Source organism: Ceratotherium simum, chromosome 4 (assembly GCF_057802395.1).
Source record: "Ceratotherium simum simum isolate JZ-2026a chromosome 4, ASM5780239v1, whole genome shotgun sequence".
Lineage (NCBI taxonomy): Eukaryota > Metazoa > Chordata > Mammalia > Perissodactyla > Rhinocerotidae > Ceratotherium > Ceratotherium simum.
Window position 1 is genome coordinate 21,509,305 of NC_141903.1, and position 22,583 is coordinate 21,531,887.

General features: G+C 39.4%; 1 protein-coding gene across 1 annotated transcript in view; it reads right to left on the minus strand.

Moving 5' to 3' along the window:
- Positions 1–22,583, minus strand: part of SGCD (sarcoglycan delta) — a 350,996-nt gene that overhangs the window by 71,174 nt on the left and 257,239 nt on the right. The window contains exon 5 of the mRNA XM_004428603.2: positions 19,928–20,000. Coding sequence (XP_004428660.2) covers positions 19,928–20,000 — 73 coding nt within the window. The remainder of the gene's footprint in view (positions 1–19,927; positions 20,001–22,583) is intronic.

Sequence of the window (22,583 nt, forward strand, 5' to 3'; positions counted from 1 at the left end):
TTCCCCCAGTTCTTGACCCCTAATACCTCAAAGCCATAGAGAACCCAGCCCCTGCTGATCAAATGATGTCCTTTGTCTCTCTGCACAGTTGGACATGCTGGTTTCTTCCTATATTTCCAATTAGTTTTCTGCCTAGTACTTTAACGTTCCTTGTTCATACTGCATTCTTTTTCTTTATCTTGGTTAAACTCTAAAGCAGCTTTTGTATAGCCTAAAGATACTGCCCTTGTGGCAGAAGCTGAAAAGATTTTTGCATTTACAGTTTGATTTTGGAGAACAGGGGTAAAGAAAAGTCAACAATTTTTTTGTTTGTTTTTTTATTATTCCAGTGTGAATGTTTTCTAAAGAATTCCTTTCTTGCTACTTGCCCACATTAGAAGCTACTCAGTATGTACCCTTCTACTGATGCCTTCTAAAATTTTATTTTAGAAATTTTCAGGTGCCTGTCACATCCTATGAGAAAACATAGGATTTTATTTTTCAATGAGAAGGGGTCTACAAACTTAGTACTTGTGTGTTTTGTACCATTACAGCCATGGCAATGCATCTTTTTAAAATTAAACTGATATTCTACATGATCTTTTCACTTTTTAAAATTATATATCCTTGAATAAGTCAGCACCATGTGTCATATTTGATCCTCAGTAAGTAAAGTCCTAGGAAATGTACCTGATAGAAAATGCACCCAGATTTTCACTCTTTTTATATACACTTTAAGCAGGTTTTCATTAAATCCAGTAGCAGGGAACATGTTATTTTAGCTACAGTGAACTCCCGCATTATATAAGCCCTCAATTAAATAAAAGCCTGCTGAGATTATATTTGCACCTTTGCGGCTGCATTTGGTTTGGCTACTTCATTTGAGGTAATCCACTTTCAAGTGGACAGCTTAGAACTAGAATATTTTTCATCAGTAATCCCAAATTGAGAATAAATCAAGAACACGCATAACAAACATTTTAAAAATCACTGTAATGATTAATATGGTAGCACTTCTTTTATCTTGTGATTATGTTTGCTCTCCCCCATCATCTATAGGTTAAAATCTAAATTTATTAGCCTGGCATTCAAGGCTTTTCATCATCCGTTCCTAACGTACCCCTGCAGCATCATCTCCTGTCGCTCTCTGTCCCAAACGCTCCGTTGACATTTTCATCACACTTCCTTCCAACATATCCTGCATGTACTTTCACGTCTCCACGCTGTACCACGTGCTGCTACCTCTCCCAACTGGATTGCTGTCCCTTTCTCTCTTTCTGGTGAATTCCTACTCATCTTTGAGACCCACCACACATGGCTTTTCATCCGTGTTGTCTCAGTACATAGGCCTGTTGTAAAACTTTACCTAGGCCTGTGATAAGCCTAACTTTCACGTTTACTAGGTGATAGTCATCGAGGTGGGGACCATGATCTATTCATCTTTGTATTTCGAATATCTAAGTATTCCTAAGATACGCTGCCTAGTTGAGTGGATAAAGTACAAGACTCTAAAACACTAACAGCCTTGTGAAACCTAAAGACTACCCTTCATCCTGGATTTTACTTAATAGTATTACCATCCCCATTTTGCAAATGGGAAAACAGAAACTCAGAGGGGTTAAGTCCCTGGTAATAAGTGGCAGAGTTAGGACTGTCTGACACTAATGTCAAGATTCTAGCAGTCATGATACAAGCTGGCACGTGAGTGGAAGAGAAAGTACAGATTAAATGTTGTAAAAGGTGATTTAGCACTAAAAAGTACCCAGGCTGGGGATTCAGGAGACTTTGTTTCCAGTGCTGACCACCCCACTTAGCTGCGTGACTTGATGCCGGGCATTCTCTCTTTCTGGGCCTAGATTTCCCCATTCATTACATGACAGGATTGGACCAGGTTGTATCCAAGGGTCCTTTGCATCTTCAACTCTTATGAATTCTCCTCCCTTAAAGGTTCCTTCCTACTTGCAGCCTACAGAATGATTACTAGATAGAAACCAGCTGCCATAGTGAACAACTCCTAATTTTAGTTTAAGTCTTTGTAGCAAGATTTAAAGAAAAAGTCATAATGCTTGCCCCAGAATTTATCTTAGGGAAGGAATTCTCTTTGTTTGGGAAAATACTTTGATATGCAGTTTGAAGGAAAAATAAGACCCTATGGGCATGGGTCTGCAGGAACCTGAGTTACCAAGAAGATAACTAAACTTATTTGCATTAGAAAGAATCCAGATAACTGGAGGTCAGGAGTAGAAGGTGGAGAGAGAAGAAGGAAAGAAGGAAAGACTGCTAGGGACGGTAGAGGGACTAGGTAATGTGGCCAAGGGACTTTTTGGAACAATATTTACTATTGAATTTTAGCTTGTTTTGCTTTCTCAAAACACCTCAAAACACCAGTGCCTTGTATGAGTACAGTAGTCCCCCCTTATCCATGGGGGATATGTTCCAAGACACTGAGGGGATCCCCGAAACCGTGGATAGCACTGAACCCTATAAATACTATGTTTCTTCCTATACATATATACCCATGATAAAGTTTAATTTATAAATTAGGCACAGTAAGAGATTAACAACAATAACTTCTCTTTGGCATATCCAAATTGCCACCATCACTACTCTTGTACTTTGGAGCCATTATTAAGTAAAATAAGGGTTACTTGAACACGAGCACTGTGATACCACGACAGTCAATCTGAAAACCAAGATTGCTACTAAGTGACTAACGAGCGGGTAGCGTACAGAGTGTGGATCTGCTGGACAAAGGGACGATTCATGTCTTGGATGGGATGGAGCAGAACGGTGCAAGATTTCATCATGCTACTCAGAATGGTGTGCAATTTAAAACTTAAGAATTGTTTATTTCTGGAACTTTCCATTTAATATCTTTGGATCACAGTTGACCACAGGTAACTGAAACCACAGAAAGTAAAATGGATAAGAGGGGACTATTATAGTCTTTTTGCTGGAAATTAAATAAAAAGTGCTGAGATCAAAATTTCAATCAATGTGTAATTACATGGACAATTTGAGCGCAATGGCGAGATGCTCTTTTGGCGACTCCATACATGGTTGTGCAGGTCATGCACTACTCAAGTGTGACACATGTATATGTGTGTGTGGAGGAGTAATTCAAACACTAGGCATCATGGATTTGTGCACTTATAATTTTCCAGTACTTGGCAATAAGTGTCTGGTTCTAAAAAAAAATCACTATATTATGACAATTCTCTGACAGTTGGAAGTTAAGTGATCTGAGGAAGGGGGTGTCTTTTTCAAATTTGCACAAAACTGATATATGGTCTAGTGGTGGTGCTTAGTCTTAAACTGAATACATTCACAGAATAGAAGCTCAAAATCGGAGGTGATCATGAAACTAGGAGGAGGTCCTTAGGACGGGCATTACATTTTGCTCTATCTGTCAAAAAGAGTTTTGCATCAATCACTCTTAGGTAGATACGAGGGGACAGGTAATCTCAGCTGAAATCCGAGTAACGTATTGACAAAGCAGTACTAGGTACATCAACAGAAATTTATACAAATGTTACTTTCTCCACTGCTCCCTATTATATACAAAGACTCGCTTGAACTTTTATGTGAATAAGAGCTGGAATAAAAATTGGTGTGCCCAAAGTGATGCTGGTATTCCACAGAATTATCCAGGGGTGTAATCAATGCTGTATCAAGGAAATTGTGGGTTGCCCAGGTGTGGCAGATACTTCACTGTCTCTCTCCCACCCCCAATTAAAATGTGACTAGGGCATAAACTGCTCACTTTGCATATTTTCTGCATTTGGAAGACAGAGACAGAATTCTCAATTGCTTGCGTACACTTCCCTTTTTTTGCTCGGTTTACAAGCAATCATATCACTCCACACAAACTATAATTTCCTCTTTGTTATCTTTGCTTCCTTCAGACAAACATGATTCACTGAAGAAATAATAATGAACCATTACCTTTGATGTAACGGCTGCCTGCACTGTCAAGATGGGAGTGTGCCAAGACTGGAGATTAATGCGGTATTAAGGAAGGCAGAGGAAATTCCACTTCTAGATGCCGTGAGCACTCTGCAGTTTGCTGTTTACATTTTCATATTCTTATCTAAAACCTCTGATGATTCTTTTTTTTTTGGCACAGCAGTATATAGAATCTCAACTACTATAAGGTCAATAGTAAACAATTATCTAATAATAGATATTCTAAGAACTCCAGTAACTGTTATAATCATTGGTTTCTTCATTCGTTCACTCACTCATTCACCCACCCTTCCATCTCTGCACCCACCCATTATTCAACAAACATTTGCTGAGTGTCCACCAATGTCCTAGGCACTGTTTCAGAGTTTATACTCAACCTGTACACTGTGGTGAGGGCATGTGACAGTACCTGTCCTCTTAGAACCCAGTTCTCAACCTTGACTACACTCTGGAATCACCTATGTTTAGCTGTGCTCTCAACAATACCAATGTCTAGGCTGCATTTCTAGAGAGGCTGATTTAATTGTTCTGAGATGGGGACCAGGAATCAGGATTATTTATTAACTCCTCAGGTGGTTCTAATATGAAGCAAAGGTTGACAATCATTGGCTTAGAGTTTATAACCCAGTAAGGGAGACAAACAATAAACAAGTGAACAAATGAATAACAGTTACATGATACAAAAGGCCATGAAGACAGGTGTTTCACCCTCTCTGGTGACCTCTGACAAATCCTCATTCTGAGATAAGGCCCAAGGGTTTATTTTGGCTGTGACTGAAGGGTAAATTTTGTTGATCTGCGTTGTCCTGCATTTTTCCCACTGTGTGGTTGTGTTGATAGTAAGACATTTCCCTTGTGGCAGATTATCAGTAAGGCAATAGCCAGACAGCTGAACTTTGGGCTTTTCTGTCTATGTGCACAAGTTACCTTTCCTGATCAGAAATTCTGAAAGCCTTTCCAAGTAAATGCAATAGAAGGCATAAGAAACGCAATATGCACACCAAAATTGCTTTTGTCCTCTACCTGAGAGCAGATCTTTTTCGTGTGGCATTATGGTTTAGCAGGAAGAATGTAGGCTAAAGTCAGGCAAAGTGAGGTTTCTCTTTTTTTCCTGGCTCCTTCACTACCTTTGAACAAGTTTCTGAACCTCTCTGAGTATCTAGTTCCTCATCTGTAAAATGGGAATGATTACAGGGCTTTCTCCCAGGAGAACTTCTTCTGATGTCAGAATTAAATGAGATAAGGCACACAAAGGAACTAGCTGGTACTAGGCATGGCAATGTGCTCCACAAATGCTGATCACTTTGGCTGAGTAGCCAAAGTCTCCCCTGCTAAAAGATAAACACCAGGAGGACAAGGGCGACATCTGTCTAGCTCGTCATTGTATCCCTAACACATATGTCAGACACATAGCAGGCATTCAAATATTTGTGGAAGGAATGGATTCATTTGAGTTATACTTATGTGTCTAGCCTAGTAGGTCCAGCTAGAACCCTAGTATAGATTCTGGCAGCAACTGTCATCTCAAAGACTTCTGGATGGGTTCACCTTGTGAAATGGCACTTCAAGCCTACTTCCCATTGTCCTACTTCATAGGCAGAGTCCCCAGATCTTATCAACTTTTTTGGTTGGAACGTGGGAGATTTGGTGAAACAAAGGGTCAGCATTACTTAGCTTGTCTCAAGGTCCCTGGCTGAAACCCCTCAACCCCGTTTTAAGTGTTACCCAGAGAACCCATAGAAACAGCATTTTGACCTGTGTGCTGTTCATCCACTAGACTTCATTAGTAGTGTCTGGTCAAGTGACACCAGCCCTTTGAAACATTTTGCTGGGGTTTGCTTTTGATGGCCATAGGGGTGTGTAACTAACTGTTATTACCAAAGAGAATTAATTCTACCAGAAAAATCACAGCAATCACTATATCTTGCAGGTTAATCTGGCCCAGTTATAGGATGTAGGTAGGAAGCAAGAGTCCAGTGAAGGTAATCTGTGGTTATGAGATAAAAATCCTTTCAAGCCACTGGAAAACTAGGCACCCACCATGGCCTTTAGGGTGAAGAAAACAACATAACTCAGAAGGGTGTACTTTAATGGAGGATCAAAAACTTTATGAAGATATGTAAAAACAAATGGGCAATCTCTAGGATGATACAAAGGAGTCCTTGTGAAAAATTAAAAAACAACAACAACAAACCTCATTAGAGTTTAATGTGTAATTTCATTTTCCTGCTAAGGTTCTGAGAGAGCCGTTGATTCCTGGCAGCAGTTGGCAACCATGATAAAAGGTATCCAGACAAGGCTTCTTGTTTCTGGGGTTTTATGCTGGGTCTGGCCCTTCAGGGAAGCTGGACTAAGCCTCTGTCTCCCTCCTACAAATGGCCAAAGAACCAGGAGGGAGAGTATTTTGGTCACTATAGTGTTAGAGTTAGTGGAGGTTAAAACATTTTGTTACTTAAATGCTATTCTTTTCCCTTTTTAAATAATGTTTCCACTCCCACCCCTAACTAGACTGCAATTAAATTTAGAAAAAGTTCAAAAGCTCTCTGCTGTAGGAGTGCTTAAAACACTGATCTTTCATTCATCACCACAATGACTACTGCATCGTCTTGTCTGGGTGGTGCTCAAGTCTCAGTTTTTCTGTCTTTAGGACAAGGTTTGCCTCTCACGTGCCTTAATATAGACAGAAAAAGCCTTTGTTATAAGAAAATTTCAAAAGCTGGGTTAAAGTTCACTTTTAATATTGGGCAAATTAGCCGGCTCACACTTGTCTTATTATTGTCTTGATGATACTGACTCGTACAAAATAGGCTATTAACCTGTTGCTGACCATTATCTATGAGGCATATGATATAGCAAAACTACCCCATCATGGGCTGGCCCGGTGGCAGAGTGGTTAAGTTTGCGCACTTCACTTCGGCGACCCAGGGTTTGTGGGTTCAGATCCCGGGCACGGACTTACACACTACTCATCAAGCCATGCTGTGGTGGCGTCCCACATACGAAATAGAGGAAGATTGGCACAGATGTTAGCTCAGGGACAATCTTCCTCAGTGAAAAAACAAAAAAGAAAACAAACTACCCCATCAGTGGGACAGATTCTTTGGCCATAATCAAGAATAACAGTCTCTTGCTGCAACAACAAAGCCCCCAAAACTAACATTAAAGCACTAAGATCTAGTTAATGTTCAATATAGTTCATAAAACTCATGCCATTTAGTTCTTACAAGTCCTTCTGAGGTTGGAGCTGTTCTTATGCCCCTGTTCACAAATGAGGGAACTGGGACAGAAAGATGTTTTAAACCCTTCCCCAGAATCACACCCTAGTAGGTGGTGAAACCAGGATCCAGGGTCAGGCAGTCTGCCTCGAGAGCTCTGCTCCTAAGCTCTACTCTCTGCTGCCGCCGGTGTCAGAGATTCTGCCCTACAGACCAAAACCGCAAAATCTTAAAGAGCTCTGAGAACGGATAGGGTTTTTTCATTATGCCAAACAGAGAGGTGGTACATATTAGCCTCTCAGCCTCCTCATCTGTACGATGGGAATGAAGTCAATCCCTCCTATCCCGCGTGAGGGAGTCTTTGAGGGAGTATTTGTGAAAATACTTTGAAATTTACAAAGCACTACAAGAATCTGAATTGTTCTCCCATAGTACAAGGAAAAATAAAAAGGAATCATTGAATGCTGGTCACAGATTCTGTCCTTCAACCACTCAATGAATAGAGCTTTTTAAAGGAATTTAAATGTAAGGAGAGGTCTCTGGTAAAATCATATCCATGAGCAGTCCTTTGAAGCTGAGTCTTAGCATCTTCATATTAAAGCAGATTGGAAAGGTCATTTAGTGAAAATCTTCCATCCTTCAGATGCTTGACTCACCTCTGTACTAGTCCTTATAGGATAGTCCCCCTTACCTTGAGTCTTTCAGTGATGGAAGCTCAGAACTATCAAGAAAGATAATTTACAACTTCAGACAATTAGAAACTGCTTTCTTATGTTAAGCTATTTCCCCTTTGGTTCTGCCTCCCTCACTTCTTAGCCATTCTAGGTCATTAGAATAAAGGGTAACATTCTCTTTTTGTAAGAACATCACACCTTACACAAAGAGAGGGGGATTATGCCTTTACCTGTTCACTTAGTCACTGCATGGCTCAAGCTATGGGATTGTTATGTGACCGGAGGCAAAATTCTTCCTACATCAGTCACTAAGAACTAACTTCTAGCTTTAGAATAAGCCACTGAAGTACTGAACATATTGTAATCGCTCCTCAAGCGCCAAAGGTGGGACGTGTCCAATCCATTAGGGTTGTGTGTCTCAGAAATGGTCTTCAAAGCGCAGCCCAGTTATTTGCAGGGGCAGAGCAGCAGAAGCCCAACGCCTCCTGCTCTCCATTTTAATCCCACTCATCATGCACATTTTCTATATACATCTGCATTTGAAGGCTGAAGGGCATTTTCTTCATTTCCCAAAGAGCTTTCCATGAGGACCACAGGGAGAACCATAAACTAATAGACAGATGCATCATGTTAAGAAGGGTGTCAACACTTTCCTTTAATCAGTACACAGTCCATATTCTCCATCATGAATAACTAATGAGTTTCTCAACTCCTTTCCTCAGATGTTATTATACAAATCTATCTAAGGAATGTCATCTGCACTTAATGAAGGGACAAACATCGTAATTAAGTTTTAAGCTATTTCTTCAGCATGAAGCTTCCACGAAGTGTGAAATGACTATAATTCACATTTTTAAGACCCTGAATTTATTAGCATCTATTTTCTATTCAAGGTTAGGGGTAGGAAGGTTTGATTGTCAAAGGATTCAAATTCCTCTGTGCTTTGTTATTTCAGAGTGAGTGTGCCTGAGCTCAGATGCCAGGCAAGGAAAATTATCATTAATGAGTCAGGTTGTATTTTTGAAAAAAATCCAAAGAACTGGAAACTCATTTGCCTTTATGAATAGGAAACGATGAAATGTATAACTGGGTGAGAGGGGACTTGGCATTCCTCTATGAATTATGATAACCATGACTGAGAAAATGATTAGAATCTGTAAGCTAGAGGCTTCAAGTTAAGCACAGTTCTGCTGGATTGTGACTACTGCACAACCCATGGACGAAAAAGGAAAATTTTGAAACTGTAAAAATGAGGAATGGATTATTCTCTTTTTGAAAGGACTTAGTGTGGATAGAAGAAAGAAAGGCATGGGATAAGTCAATGCTTGGACAAAATAAGAGACTCTAGGAGACTTTAATGGTTCTCCTTTATAAGCAAATATGAAGGAGGCAGTTAACCATCTTTTTGCTGGCTGAGCACACACTTTTGGGGGAAACGAATTTGTAATAATCCATCTAACTGTGAGCAATGGCAAATCTGGAAGACATTTCATCAAGTGAATCCCAAAATGAAGAAGTGTAGGGGTTATGTGTAACAGGTAGACCATAATGAGCCTAGGGGTGTGCCAAAAAGGATTTCCTTAGGAAGTGAAGTTTAAGCTGAGAGCTGAAAAATGAATAGGATTATCCATAAAGAGAGTAGAGAAGAATGTTTCAAGAAAAAGGAATAAATAGCAAGGCTCTAAGTGAAGGCTCTACGGCACTCGAGAGGAAACAAAGAAAAGGTAGACTGGTTGAAGCCTACAAATTGAGGAAAGAGGACTTCTGATTAAACTCAACACACATGCCTACCTCTGCTCCTTCCTGAAATGCTAACGCAGCCATTGTAAATGGACCCAAAAGGGGCACAAACTCACAAGCATAAAGAAAAAGAGAAGCAGCAAGAGTAGAAGAAAGGTGTTGACAAAGTCTTGGAAGCTGAAAAGAAAACAACAAACAGTAACTTCATTAGCAGATGACAGAAAACCAAAAGCTAAGAACCTGTGCGTTTGGTGAAGACTAAGCCAAAAGCTACTTGAAGCTGCAGAATCCTGGCCAGGTGCAGAAATCGGAGCTACCAGGCACCTCTGTGGTTGGGAGAGTCTGGTGGCGCTGCAATCCGAAAGACTGGTCGAGGTCTCCCTGGGGAACTGTGAAAGCCCTAGACCGTTTCTCCACTGTATTCACCCAGGTGACCAGGCCACCCTAACTGTTATGGACTAAATGTTTGTGTCCCCCCCCCAAATTCATATGTTGAAATTCTAATCACTGATGTGATGGTATTAAGAAGTGGGGTCTTTTGGAGGTGATTCAGTCTGAGGGTGGAGCCCTTATGAATGAGATTAGTGCCCTTATAAAAGAGACCCCAGGGAGCTCCCTTGCCCTTTCTGCTGTGTGAGGACACAATGAGAAGACGGCCATCTATGAACCAGGAAACCCTCACCAGACACTGAATCTGCCAGCACCTTTATCTTGGACTTCCCAGCCTCCAGAACTGTGAGAAATAAATTTTGGTTGTTTATAAGCCACTCAGTCCACAGCAGCCAACATGTTCTGAGACACTCACTATGAAAGACTTGAACTCTGGGCTCTGCGAGATACGAGGACATATGACCGTAGCAGTGCTATACTGAAAACAGGGAATTAAGTGAAAACCTACACATTAAAGAGTTAGACCTCCCAGGCTCCACCTGAGCATACTGACCGAAGATTCATCCCAAGCAGGGGATTAGGACTCCTCGCTAGGGAAACTGACCACCCCAAGAGAAAGGGCCTACAGATTCTGATATTTGCGGTCACCCACCCACCTAAAACCCCCAGCGTGATCATCCTATCTCAAAGCCCACCACCCAACAAGCCCCATTTATGGGCATAAAACTTTCCAACAGATTCTTAGCGCTTCACTCTTAAAAATGAACAGACATCCATGAATCACCAACTATTTACAAAAGTCTCAATCAAAAAGCCAGAGACCTGAATACAAAAAAAATGAATAGAAGAAACTTGAAACTGTCATTAATATAATCAAAAAGTAAAGAGAAGATAGTACATCTATAAAATTAATAGAGGATGCTACAGAAGGGAACCACCATAGAACAAAAAACTTTTGGAAACTGAAATATGACAGCAGGAATTAAAAGTTTAATGGAAGGAATGGAAAGTAGAGAGGAGGAGAGCAGAGAGAGAAACAAAAATAAGGAAAGGTTGGAAGGACGGGACAGGGTAATTGGAGATGAGAGGCCGGGGCGATCACCAGGGCCAGATCAACCCCTTGAAGGTTGCCTGTGAGTGCTTTGGTTTTGCAATTGTATCTTCAAGTCAGTGGGAGCCAATGAAGAATAGCAAACAAGGGAGTAACATTTGGCCCAACTTGGCACATAGTCCATGGCCAGGAAATCAGGTACGTTTATCTAGTTCTTTCTGAGATCTGATGGTCTCACTCTCATTTACATGATATTCTAACAAACCATGGAAAATTCTGGATCAAGAAAAAAATGGTATTCATTGGCTGAATTTTTTTTAATTCACTTCTAGTTCTCAACTTATTTCAGGTAAACACTGTCGTCAGCTTGTTCCTCTAAACTCCCATTATTCTTTGTTTTGAAAAGGTTATGATTGGAATAAAACAAGGCTGGCTTGGAGCCTGGATAATGAAGGGTGTAATTAAGCATGATTTTCTGTCCATACACCCAGCAGGGCCATCCTACCGAAGGGAAAAAAAGGGAGATTCAAAAGCAATTGTGTGTTTTTCAAGAATAATAGAACAATCTACCCCACATGCTTTACAAAATAAATGGCAACTGCTGACATTTTAATCAAGATAAAAACAACAATAAAGTCACAGTGCTCTGTTTTGAGGCAGAAGTAGCCCCAACTCAGAAATTTCGGCAAATAGACACACATGCCCCCTCTGCTCTAAAAGGCTGAGAGGTTAGCACTTATTTTATGATGTTGTATCTGCCCTGACAACATGGATAACAGTGCAATTTTATACATCCCCCTATTATGGTTTTGTATTTTGAGTGACTTTTTTTTTTTCACATTTTAAACCCTTATGATAAAAAAATTAATCTAAAGGATATAATTTCAATTTTTAAATAAAAGCCACTTGTCTTGGATAATGATAATGATGTGTTGCGTTGCCCTCTTTCAAATTCAGATGACAATGGGCCAGCCATTAAGGGACGATCAGGTGGCTCACTGTGCGTGGCTGATGAGCATTCATAGATAGTCTAGTAATGATTTTGAGAGAGGCCTGTGAAATGTAGGGCATGTCCCCCAGTATCTTGTTGTCTTAAAAGATTAAAAATCAGGATCATTTTGGGGGAGTATGTTTAGAGTATCAGATCTGGACTACTGTTCCAATCAATGCTAGTTCAAGACTTGAAGAGAATGAACATCACTAATAGCAAGAGCCTGAGGAAGGATTCTGAAAGCATTTTTTCCTTTTGATCATACCCAGTGGTCCCTCCAAGACACAGAGGGGAAGATTCAAGGCCTTTGAAGCCTGGCAAAGTCACGTAAGACACTATGACTGGCATAATACTACATATTGCAGTCTGGCCAATTTACAAACCACGTTCACTCATGAAAGCAAGTGGCGTTTCTGTTTTGTTCTTCCCTGCCACAATTTTTCTTTCAAACTTATCCTTATGGATTGTTGGGAAAAATTAAATTTAATCTTTTCTGGCATACTCTCTGTGATCAAAAAGTTTCAACTTTCTCATTAGGTCAAATAATTAGTCTTTCAATTTTCCTCTCCCTCTTTAGGATATCATTATGGATATGGGGGCAGGGGACTTAGGTGACCTCGTGGTGACAGGAACAAAGAAAGTTCAGATTCTAGGAGATGTTGTTCTGATCGGCATCAGGCCAGCAGCCCACACACAAGTCCTCAGTGAGTGAATTCTGGTTACTTCTCTCTGCATTCAGTCAGCACTCACTGAGTCAGGTCCGAATGGTGTTGGTGGACCTTGAGGTCTGGCCATGTTTTCCACCCCACCCCCACATTGGACTGTCTGCCTGGGAGCCCTCAGCCCCACTACAAGGACGCTCCCCAGGAGCCAGCCAGCCTGCAACCACCAGTTATCCATCTACGTTCCTCAACACAACACCATGTGGACACTTCTACAAACCCTGCCTTCCCCCACCATCCCTTGTGGAGTTGAAGGAGATTCTAGAGTGCTGACCCAGGTTATCTCAGCCTCTCTAGCCACAGGAGAGTCCAGGGGTTATGAGACTACACTGCAAGCTGGCTTCCTCTTACAGTCCCAAATGAAAATGCATAATGACCCTTTGCTTTTGGCTTTCCTTAAAACAAATATAATTGGTTTCTTCCCTCCATGACTCAGAGAAGAAAGATCATCAGGACACATATTTCACCACTTGCTTTCCCTACATTTCCTATCTTCTTCTTCCCACAAATCACCAGAGGCCAGAAGAGATGGTTTTCAACTTCCTCTTCCTGTCTGAACTGGACTTCCCCGCTCTCCTAGCCTCATTTTCCCCTATGGTGTTATCAGCCATCTATCCTTCCTTTGCCTTTAATGGCAGACTTTTAATGTAGAAAGGAAATGAATAAAGAACACACAGTTTAATAGCTTTAAAATATAATCTCTATCACATTTGTAAAATAAGAGCTTTTGATAAATAATGCAAAAGGAAAGATGGAAATACCTCAAACACTGAAGCATGACTTTTCCTTTACCCCTTTTGTTTCTCCTTCTGTATACTAAGAGAACTATGGTAAAAAGGACACCTAGAGAAAGTTGAGGATAAGAGAGAAAAAGAAATACATATAGTCAAACTATAGTACTGATATTAATAGGGGGAAAAAGAGAAGAATGATAGCATGTTGGAATACAGGAGGAAGGGAAAGAGAGGGAGAAAAGGGATATATATGTATATGGATTGACTGGTCTTGAAAGAGGGGCAAGATGTATTAGTTTTGGGATTGCAAACAGGACAACCTTAAAATCAAGTGGACCTCATTAAGCCCTAGCCTATGGCTTTAGACCTTCATTTTTTCTGGGCAGGCACTAGAGAATGTTTGAAGACAAGAGTTGTGATGCAGTCACTAGCATCTTTGGCAAAATGAGAAAATGGAGGCAACACAATGACATGTTAATGTAGTTAAATGTATTCAATTTATTGGACTGTCTTTTATACTTCTAAGGTTATGTCTTCTTGACTCTGTTATTTGAAATATCCTTTCTTTTATATAAAATGTTGTTAAAAGTAGATGGAAGTACACAATAGTTTTTTGCTTTGGCCCTAATTGAAAAAGAATTGTTGGTCACCATGGTTTAATGGAAACTTTCCACTGGTTGATGAAATTTAAAACTCCTGGAACTCTTGTCTGAGTTCTTGAGCCCTGTGAGAGAGAGCTGCTTGCCCCTCCTCCCAATAGCTAACATTTGCTGAACTAATGTTCACCGAGCTTTTCCTATACTCTAGCCACTGAAGCTAGGAGAGCTTAAGAGACTTGCTCAAGTTCATAAAGCAGAGCGGTACTGGGGCCAAATTCAAACCCAGTGCAAGACATCTTCAAAGCATGGGCTCTTGACCAACATGGACATAACTTTACAATTCTTCTATATTGTTAGGCTCTTGAGTAACTGCACTATTATTTGACCCACTATCTTTTTTCATTTCTCCTTTGAATCACTTCAATGTTTGTGCTACCTGATCAAATAATTCTGAATCCCATACATGCAAAACAAAATTTAAAAAACTTAGTCTAGGTATATGGAGTGTGGGGGTGGAAGGCAGGGAAGAGGAGATAAAGAAACTTACAAAATATGTCTGCAAAATGTTTAAAAAGGGAGAAAATTCAAAGATTTCTTCCACAATGATATTGCCCCATATACCATGTGCCCCTAGTTAAGAAACTCAACATACAGCTTCTCTCCCTGTCTCCTCCCGCCTCCTCTTCCTCCCACTTCTCTCTCTGTCTCTGTCTCTCTCTCTTTACATTTATGTCTGTGTGTGTGTGTATATAAATTTTTTTTTAATCAGATTGTCGATCCAATATTTTTGGTATTGTGACTTTTGGGGAAGATAAGAGGGGGAGAAGTATTACCAAGCCTCTAATTAATTGAACTCCGAAGCTTTGACAGACTGTTCTGGTAGCTTAAATTTATAAATCACTGAGAGTCAATAAATATTTACTTGGCTTAGACATTTAAAAATAAAATTAAAGAAAGAAATAAATTCAGGTTTGTCAACTTGTGGGAGCCTTGTCTAATCCTTGTTTCCCTATGATATACACAGACTTTAAATCTCACGAATTCCCAAAGGAGTTCAGATTTAGTACCTCTCAATTAAAAAAAAATCCTATAGAATATTCAAGTGCATATTGGGAGTAATAGATTTATCTTAGAATTTTTCAGCTTTATCATTAAAACTTTGGTAATATTAGGAAGAAAAATAAACAGTAGCAAAGAAATGCGTTATTTTTTTGGGGCTGTAGAATGGGTTTGATATCTTTCAGCCCTGGATTATGTTGTGTACTAATTTTTGAAACTTCTAACAATCTTTATAGTCTTTTGTGACATATTTGACATTGTCTTCACACAATTTATTAAAGAACACAATTGTCATAAGGAAATCACAAATGCTCATGTTTGTAAATAACACAGTAACATTCTTGGGAGCTACAGAAATATGTTGGCCTCTTTGTCTTTTCATTAAATGGCCCCAGAAAACCACATGTTTTGAATTCAGAAGGCTTCTTATTGGGTTTTATCTTTTCTTTTTCCTCGCAACTAAAATGTCATTTCCTGTGGGCAGCCTTACCTAAGTCTCCTAGCTGGATTTTGACGTGCTCTGTGTTTCCTCTGACTTGGCTCATGCATCTATCCTGGCACTTATCACATCACCTTGGATTTTTGGGTTACATTTCTGTGTTATTCTCTGTAACTATAAATTATTTGAGTACTCATTTATCTCTACATCCCAAATATTTAGCACATGCCTTGACTCCCAATAAGGATCAAAAAATACTTGGTAAACAGTTCCTGATCTGTAATGAAATGGAAAATCAGGTCACCACCTTGTCATAATTGTATGTAGAGTAAAAGCATGTCAGCACATTAGCTGATGAAAAATTCTTTTATAAGGACCTTCGGGCTTCTTGTTTTTTGTGGTTCCTTCCAAGCTTTTAGTGATAAGTAGGGGAATGGCATTGGCTCTACGTGCACAGTGGTCTATATCACCTTCTCCCTTTTTTTTACATTTGCCATGGCATGTCTGGGAAATAGGATTTCACAGTCTAAATACTGTTCTCCTAGGATCAGAATCCTACAAGAAAACTTCATAGCTGAAAAGAAATCTTAGCATAAGGTAGGCATTCAAAAGCAGCCTCTGTTCTTACAGAAAATACATATGCAAAACTGAATGGCCTATTTCCTGTCTTAGATCAGGCACAGCCTGAGATCAGGGATTTTTCCATGTGTCTTTATATACAGACTCCAGGAAACAAAGCGAACAAGTGAACATTTAATATATTCACATTTTAAGATAGTGATTTTATTAAAAATCCCCTGTCTATTTAAAGTTAGTCTTTCTTATTTCAAGGGATAGGTATAGTGCCTGGTACATTTTTAAGTAGAGTCTTGAATCTAGAGCAACATATCATTATTTCAGAATTTCCCTGCAGGGACAAAGTCAACAGCCACCCCCCTGAGTTGGGTGTTGGGTGCAAACCCTGCTAACACCCCTTATTTGTCTGGAGAGAAGCAATCCTCTTTGTGATTTTCAGCTCAACCCTGGATTATTTACAAACATCTTACATTATTTACAAACTGCAAATACAGTAACTATAGTAACTCTGAAAGGAAAAGCAGTGAACCAAAACTCTAGCAGAGAGAAAGCTACCACCCTTTAGCTGAGAGTTGAAATCTTCTAGGAAGAAATGCCAGAGGCCTAAAATCTGCTTCTCATTAACATACAAGCAAACAAAAAAATAAGAGAACAAACTAAAAATCTTCAGCAGCCAAGATAGTGGTCTGAGGAAACAAAAGTTATCCCAACAGAGAAGGTCTCTAAAACAGACGCTACCTTTTTATGTTTGCTTGGCTGGGTAAGTGAGGGACATGGATGGATATTTAAGCTTTGCCTGTTTATTTTAGAAGACAGTCTATGTATAAACAAACTGTGGTCTTTTAACTCAATTTGTTTCCCATTAACAAGTAAGACCAAGAAAATCTGGTTATAGAATATTATTTAAAAAAATAAACAAACTCTCAAAAACATTCCAACCTAACTGCAGTAGGAGTTTTAAAGATCCACTGATTCACATCCCAACAAATAACTTTTCTGTGAAACTCCTTTTTAGATACTTTTTCATCTATAAGACATTCAGGTGATTGCATCCTTGCAAGCAAATCTCATGTAAATAAGATTTATAGGATTACAACGTTAATTTCATAGCTTTGATAAATATATCATGGATATGTAGGATTATGGAATACCAGGTGAGGGGTACATGGGAATAATCGGCATGAATTTTGCAACTCTTCTTTAAATCTAAAATTATTTTAAGATAAAAAGTAAAATAATATAAAGGGATTAGCTGTTTGGAGGTAGAAGCTATCTATTTTATAGATAGCTGAGTTCTAGGATAAGCTCAAGGCCACATAGTGGGTGTGCAGTAGGTACCTGACTCCCAGCTCACTGCTCTTTCCCCTCTATTGCACTGTCACTGAGGGGTGGACCACTTCTGCTTCACCTGAGCAGTTCACTCAGCGCTTACCTGCTGATACACGTCCAGGGCTCTCCCTAAGATTACTCTACTTTCCTAAGACTGGAAGACACATCAGCATGAATGTGCTGGATCTGTAAAACCGATCCAACTGTAAAGCCAGAGGCCAGAAGACTTAGTCACCAAGTTCATTATCTATTTACTCAATATCCAAGGTCAACAGCAATCAATAGCGCAGAGTCAAACGTGGCACCATTAAATGACAATTGTGAAACATTCACAGACACACTGGTCTGGGCTAATCTATCAACCACATCTCATTATCCTTTCAACTGGTCAGAGATTCTCCCAAAGAGTGCCATCAAAAAAAAAAAAAAAAATTTCCAGAAGGCTGAAGAGGCTCAATTATCACATTCTAGGCTCCTGATTCCATTCAGGCTATCAAGCATCAACACAATTTGAACAGGTGCAAACAAAAGACCAGTTTTAGAATTACATTTTCAAATCTTCTTACATGAAAATTTATTTGTAGCCTCAGTGGAATATGCCTATAATTTTAGAACATAACTGGAGTCTTTATTTTGTTGTAGTAGACTTAGGAGATTTACGTGTGAATTTTGGTGGTTTAATATTTTTAAGGCAAGTTCCAGGGTTTCCCATAGGTTGTGTACAGAGGACTAGATGTGTGTCGACAGCACTATACGAGCAAATACTCTGTTCTATGTTCTTCAGAACATGGATCTCTAAAGTGGGCTGATGCTTGGAGAGTTGTCTTTTTAGTTTGTTCGGTGTGGGTTGGGTTTGTTTTTAACTATAGAAGATTTATTTTTCTGTTTAAAGCAAAGTTAGCCTAAGTCCTTTACTCTTACATTTTCCAAGTCTTGAAGATAATGGAGAGCTTGTTCCATAGAAAAAAGTCTGTGTTATATTTAGAGTTCAGCTTCTTTTAGACAGCACTTACCTTTGGGCTGATCAGCGCTAATTACTGACTAGTTCTGTACAAAAACCCTGCTCCTAAGGAGGACAGTGAAAACAAAGGGAACCAGGCCACCCATTAGCTTGTCTCCAAAGAGCTCTTACATCACCGACATGAGGATTCTTTGCATTCTCAGACAACGAGCTCTCTCAGAGTCCTAAAATACAGCTTTTCCTTGGGTGGACCTGCTTAAAAGATTCCAGCTTTAGTACCTAATATGAAACATAGGATCTAAGTGACAGAGAGTCAGGTAACTTCTGGCATCTGGAAGCCCTGATGAAAACAGTTATTCTAGTAAAATATAAAACCTTGCAGTGTGGTGTATCTTAAAAATACAGCCCATGGTGTATGGAATTTTGCTAAGAAAAGTTTCTCACTCCCCACCAATTATCCTCTTCCTTTGGCCCAATTTATTTCCTTATATTCATAAAGACTTACAGGCTTTGCAAGAATGCTATGGGTTCTGTTACGAGGCGATATATTCTCCACTTACTGAGAACGTGTTTCTGTTTAGGGAAACACAAGCTCCAACAGGGCTGTTGTTTCAGCAAAACATAGATCTTGGGACTGCATTGTGAAAAGCGAGACATGACTTGTGTAATACAGATACATTTGCTTATGGTTGATGAGTTTATAAATAGTTATTCAATGCTATTTATGATGATTTATCCTTGGTTTTAGTTAAAAGAACTACGATACATGAAGAAAGCCAGTATTCACTGAATTCTTTATGGCTATAAGTATACAATAAAAATTAAAGTTATATTTGTATCATCATATCATTTTCTATGTGTTTGTTTTTGGGGCTGGGGATGGTCCTTTGGTGACAGGAATGGTTTTTAGGCCATATCTCCATCTCTGTCTACTTGTCTGTCTGTATGTCTATTGTTCTTTTTTGTTTTCCATAGTTGGTGGTATATACACAGCATCTCAGAGTCTTTTCTGCTAAAGACAGCACACTTATGGCTATGTGGATTAACACCAGTACACAGAATACTCACAGAAGGTAGTTCTAGCACTGTATCATTCCAGGTATTAGGGAGCTTCTTACATAGAAAAAAGATCTGTATAGTATTTGGAGTTCAGCAGACACCACTTTCTTTGGGCTGATCAGCACCAATTACTGAGCAGTTCTCTAACTGGATAGGTTTTTGGTACCATAAAATACAGCAGGAAACAAACACTGCAAATGAATGAATCCTAAATCTCATGATTACAAGGCTGGCAACCTCTTCCTCTAAACCCTCAATTTTAAGTCCTTGGAGAAAATTTTCTCTTGGTTGTAGCTTATCTTCATGTCCTTTCTAACCTCTCCCAGTTTATATATTCATGTTGTGACACTGTTACATAATATATATTCAAAATGGATCATTGGCCAGTTGCACAGAGAAAGGAAATAGCCACTAATCAATGCAAACCATCGTCAGAAGTTTACCTTAGTTCCTTGAAGGGGTCTGCCCTGACCTTAGGTGTCTCTATGGATTTCGGGAACACTGTGCCCTCTGCTCCTGTAAACAAAAGGAAAAAGCAAACAGAGGTTGGAGACGTTGGATGTGTCACCTGGGGGCCCAATCAGCACAATGAGTAGAGCTAAATGCAAGGAATCCTTTACACAACCCAATACACACATATTTTGCCATGGCTTCAGGGCTCCGTGATAGGAGAGCATTGAATCAACTCATGCAAACAGCCTTTGAAAAAACAAAGAACTTCTTTTCAAAGTGTTCTTGCTGAGATCAGAGTGAGGCCATGAGGCAAATTCCATGTTGACTTCAAAAAAAGATGCCTAGAAATGGCACGGTCTGACTCTTGTCTCTCATAAACTATTAATAGCCACCTAACTGGAAATGTTTTGAAAAACAGCAGCTGAAGCCCTCTTATTGCAGAGCAGGGCACACAAATCACATAACACATACAACATCTAAGCAGTGGGTTAGATGGTAGAGAACACTATAAGACTGTAAGGTATTCTCCTAATGACAATTACACAAACATTTTCCAGTAAATAAAGTTCTATACTATTACTTGGAAAAGTTAAAACAGAACACTATAAGAGATCATTTCAAGTTGAGGACTTTTACACTTTGAGTATTAACATTGATCCCCTACCCAATCTAGACATTTAGCTCTTGAATTTGCTATAAGCTTTTATTTTTATAACTTGTCAACACCAGCTGAAACTTTTCCAGCCATAAAGACTGTGGTTATCTGATTTGTCCACTCCAAAGTGTTTTCAAATCATTTAAGCCCCAGTTTATCACAGACAACTGCACTGGATGTTAGTTTTTCAATTAAACTTAGCTAAGCAGTATCCTGTACTTTGAAGTAAAGGTGTTTATTTTTATACATTTGGTGTAATTCTTGGATGCTGTAAAAGGGGGCAGAATAGTATCCTGCATTCATGTGTGAATTTCTAGAATCCCCTTGCGTTGTTATAATGTCTGGAAATCCTCCATTAACCACTGTTATTCCAAATCCAGATTTATCCTGGCATACTGATGAGTCTAGGAAAATGAATTGGTTTCTTTACTTTTTTAGCAACTATAGAAATATTTAATCTTTTTGATATTAGTAACAGACTACTGCAAGTAAAATCAGAAAATAATGCCTTAACATTGTATATAGTCATTAAAAAAAAATCCTGGTGAATAATAACTGTTATTCTAAGCTAACATTTTGAGTAACTACTACATGCTAGATACCATCATATATATTTCATATGTACTAGCTCATTTATTCCCTGCAACAACCCCATAAAATTGACAGGTGTAGTAGACATAGAGACAGGCAGTGTAGGGACATTTAAATCTTTCTCTGTCCATAGACATTTTTACTTTTCAAGACCCCAAACTATATCATTTCAAATATATCTAAATGTACCCATAGTTCCGGTTCAATACTTTTCTGATGGAAGTTTCATAAGAATTTTCATTGTTTTATTACGCATATATTATTTATTTTGCTCTTGGGATTTCAACTTTGTTATATCCTTTATAACTGTGATGGTTAATTTTATGTGGCAACTTTCACAGGGTACCCAGATATTTGGCAGAACACTGCTTCTTGGTGTGTCTCTGAAGGTGTTTCCAGATGAGATTAGCATTTGAGTTGTGGACTCAGCAAAGAAGTTTGCCCTCCCCAATGTGGGTGGGCACCATCCAATCCACTGAGGCCCTGAATAGAACAAAAGGGGGAGGAAGGAAGAATTAGGCCCTTTTTGCCTGATTGTTGAGCTGGGACATCCATCTTCTCCTGCCCTCAGTGCTCCTGCTTCTCAGGGCTTCAGACCTGGACTGGAATCTACACCATTGCTCCCCTAGTTCTCAGGCCTTTAGACTCAGATTGAATTACGCCATCAGCCTTCCTAGGTCTCCATCTTACAGACAACAGATCTTGGGACTTCTCAGCCTCTATAATGGCCAATATAATTGAGCCAAATTCTTATAATAAATCTTTTCCTATATATAGATCCTATTGGTTCTATTTCTCTGGAAAACCCTAATACAATAACTGAATAAAAATGGGTTGGATTATAGATTATAATGTAGCTTTCGTTACACAAGTGTTAAATTTGGTTTTGCAGAGTATACATTCCAATCTCCAACATTTTTGTGATCCTCTGAGGGGCACCTAGGCCAAAGGCACTATGGAGGCTGCCTGGTGGATAAGACAGGCCTGCAGAAGCCAGAGGACAGTAAGCGACACATTGGGATGTAGCTCTAGGCTGTCTGAAACTCAAGAGCACCCTCAGCCATCCCTCAGTACCATCTCCAATCTGTTACTGAACAACTCCCACCTGGCCCTACAGCAGTTAAAAGAGACTTCCCTCTGACATTTTTAGAGATGCTGAGTTCTTAGCCATTTGAACCCTATTTTTTAGAAATATAATTAAAAGGAACTATTATATATCTCTATAAAGCAATGGCAGTTATTTCTGTTTATTTACATTGTCTATACTCTTTAGTCCCAGCTCAAATCTCCCCTTCCTCTAGCGAGAAGTCTATGAAAACTGCAATAGAAAGAGCGTTACCTCTTTTCATCAGCCGTAATCATCTGACTTACCCATCTGATATTTGGTACAGCCCATGGAC